The sequence below is a fragment of the Sardina pilchardus genome, chromosome 20 (genome assembly GCF_963854185.1).
Source record: "Sardina pilchardus chromosome 20, fSarPil1.1, whole genome shotgun sequence".
In the NCBI taxonomy this organism is placed as follows: domain Eukaryota; kingdom Metazoa; phylum Chordata; class Actinopteri; order Clupeiformes; family Clupeidae; genus Sardina; species Sardina pilchardus.
Window position 1 is genome coordinate 6681621 of NC_085013.1, and position 2500 is coordinate 6684120.

Sequence of the window (2500 nt, forward strand, 5' to 3'; positions counted from 1 at the left end):
TTTATTGCTGGTCACTAGACTTTAACCTTGCACTGTTGCACTGTTGGACTTATTTGCACTCCCAACTTGACACACACCTCATACCTCACAGTACCAATCCTCATTACTCATGTATTTTACTACTCATGTAGTATTTAGTCATGTTGATTTGTTGATTTGCTTTGTATTATCCTGTTTACATTGTAGTGTATGTTGTGTGTGGTGTCTTAAGGTGCTGGGACCTTGAATTTCCCCTTGGGGTTCAATAAAGTATCTATCTATCTGTCTATCTATCTATCTATCTATCTATCTATCTATCTATCTATCTATCTATCTATCTATCTATCTATCTATCTATCTATCTATCTATCAGTCATAATGCACATGCTTTGTTAAAAGCAGGTATATCGCAGGTCTGACAAAGAACCTCTCATAGGTCACTTCAAATATAAACTAGCAGACACCAGCAGTTACTGTGAGCAGTATCCATGCAAATTTCAAATTTATCTTCATTGTGGTTTTATAATCCCAGTTAGTCAAATACACTCCAACAGCTCAACGTGTTAAACCTGGGTTGCGTCAGGATCATACCTCTAACCGTCTTAAAATCATTTATATGCTTAGAATTAAGGCCAATTAAGTTGTAGTCATTCCATACTGTGTCAACCCATACATGAAAAAATATAATTGAAATACATTTCCACAGTATTTTTAAAATATATATATGTAAATATTTGAAATTGGCCCACAAATATATTTTTGTCACATATATATTTCAATATTTTTTTTTACTGTATGGGATCATCTCTCTATCAGAGAAGCGACATGAAGAAACTGGGCACAAGGAAACAGGATGGCTACCTGATTATTAGTTTGCATACCAATCAGAAAAAAAACGTTCCTCAACTGTTGCCTTATCTGTTTATGCTGTACACTGTAATTCAATCCCGTTCATCTCCTGTCATCATCCAGTGTTCATCCAAGAATCCCAGAACCATAGTAGATTCTGGCAAACGTCACTCACATTAATGAATTCTGTTCCGCCAAACTCCAACATTTGTTTTAACCTCCAGAGAAAACAATAGTAGCTGGTAATGGAGTTCCTAGTCAGTGTTAACAGATGACACAGGTGTTCCTAAAGAAGAAGGTGGAAAATCCAAAGCTCTCGTGGTAAAGAAATCTTTACCATGAGAGCCTTCATTCTGTGCCCTCTGAACCACCATGATGTTTTGTGGCTCTTGGTTGACTGTTAACACCTCCTGCGGCCTCAAACACTTTTACTTACCAGTACTTTAACATGCCCTCAGGACGTCCCTGGTGTTTTACATTGCATTACATTTAGCAGACACTTTTTGTGCAGATGACAAATATGTCACCTATATTACAAGGGACTACACTGTCCCCGGAACAACTTGGGCTTAAGTGCCTTGCTCAAGGGCACAACGGTGGAAGCCAGGAATTGAACCGATAAAAGACCAACATGACTATTTTAGTGACCGAGGAAGACCTTGTCTGTTAGATGTGTGTATGTGTTCAGCCTGGGAATAAACCGGGCTCAACCGATGTACAGGCTCACCATTTATTATGTCAATAGTCCATCAGTGTCTGTGTGAAAGCACGCGGGGTGAGCTGCTGTGGCTGCTGCTGTTGCCTTTAGACCAGTCCAACCTGTTCTTGTTCCTGGCCATACACTGGCTGCTGGAGACAATACACACTGTCACTTTGTTTCAAAGGAATCAGTAGTAGGAACTGCTGTGCACACATCCTCTCTCTCTCTGCCTCTCTCTCTCTCTGTCTGTCTGTCTGTCTCTCTCTCTCTCTTTCCATGCGTGAGAGTGTGTGTGTTTTACATGTGTGGTAACTTCTGCCTCAATATTTGAACTCTCATCCTTTTATGACTTTCCATTATCTTCTCTAGCATACAGTATCTGTATCTATCTGAAAATCAACACCACACAGAAACTTGAATCAACTTGAATAAGAAACAAGTTTGTCTTGCCATTGGAGCTATACAGATGCACACACAAGCCAAATTTCCTTGTAACCCACTTGTTTTGTTTGCTCTCTCTCTCTCTCTCTTTGTGCTTTTTTGGCAGTGTGTATGGGTTTTATAAGGGAATCTTGCCACCTATCCTGGCAGAGACACCCAAAAGGGCAGTTAAGGTAAGCGAAGAAAATAATCCTTCATATATGGTTACTACATCAACAATGCTACCACATTTTGTTGCCACCATTATAAGCACGAGTTATTTCAAAGTAATACAGTACTTCAGAAGCATTACAAACAGCAAAATCCTTTAACTCACTGAGTGTTTGAAATGAACATTTTCCCAATGCATATTATAATCCAAACCAAAAAAAATAATGTAATAAACGTGAAATATCCACTGGAACACCACTGGCATATTGTTTCTTTCTATTACACCTGCCAGGGTGTTATGTGGCTAAGCTGCTGCCTAGCAGGTAAAACACGTTTAAATGGCTATAGCCTACATTCAAAACAATTTATTCGCTAGAAATG

General features: G+C 39.0%; 1 protein-coding gene across 2 annotated transcripts in view; it reads left to right on the forward strand.

Moving 5' to 3' along the window:
- slc25a21 (solute carrier family 25 member 21) overlaps window positions 1–2500 on the forward strand; it is an 84923-nt gene that overhangs the window by 70102 nt on the left and 12321 nt on the right. For both annotated transcript variants that reach the window (XM_062522679.1, XM_062522678.1), the window contains exon 5: window positions 2076–2142. In XM_062522679.1, the coding sequence (XP_062378663.1) occupies window positions 2076–2142 (67 nt within the window). The remainder of the gene's footprint in view (window positions 1–2075; window positions 2143–2500) is intronic.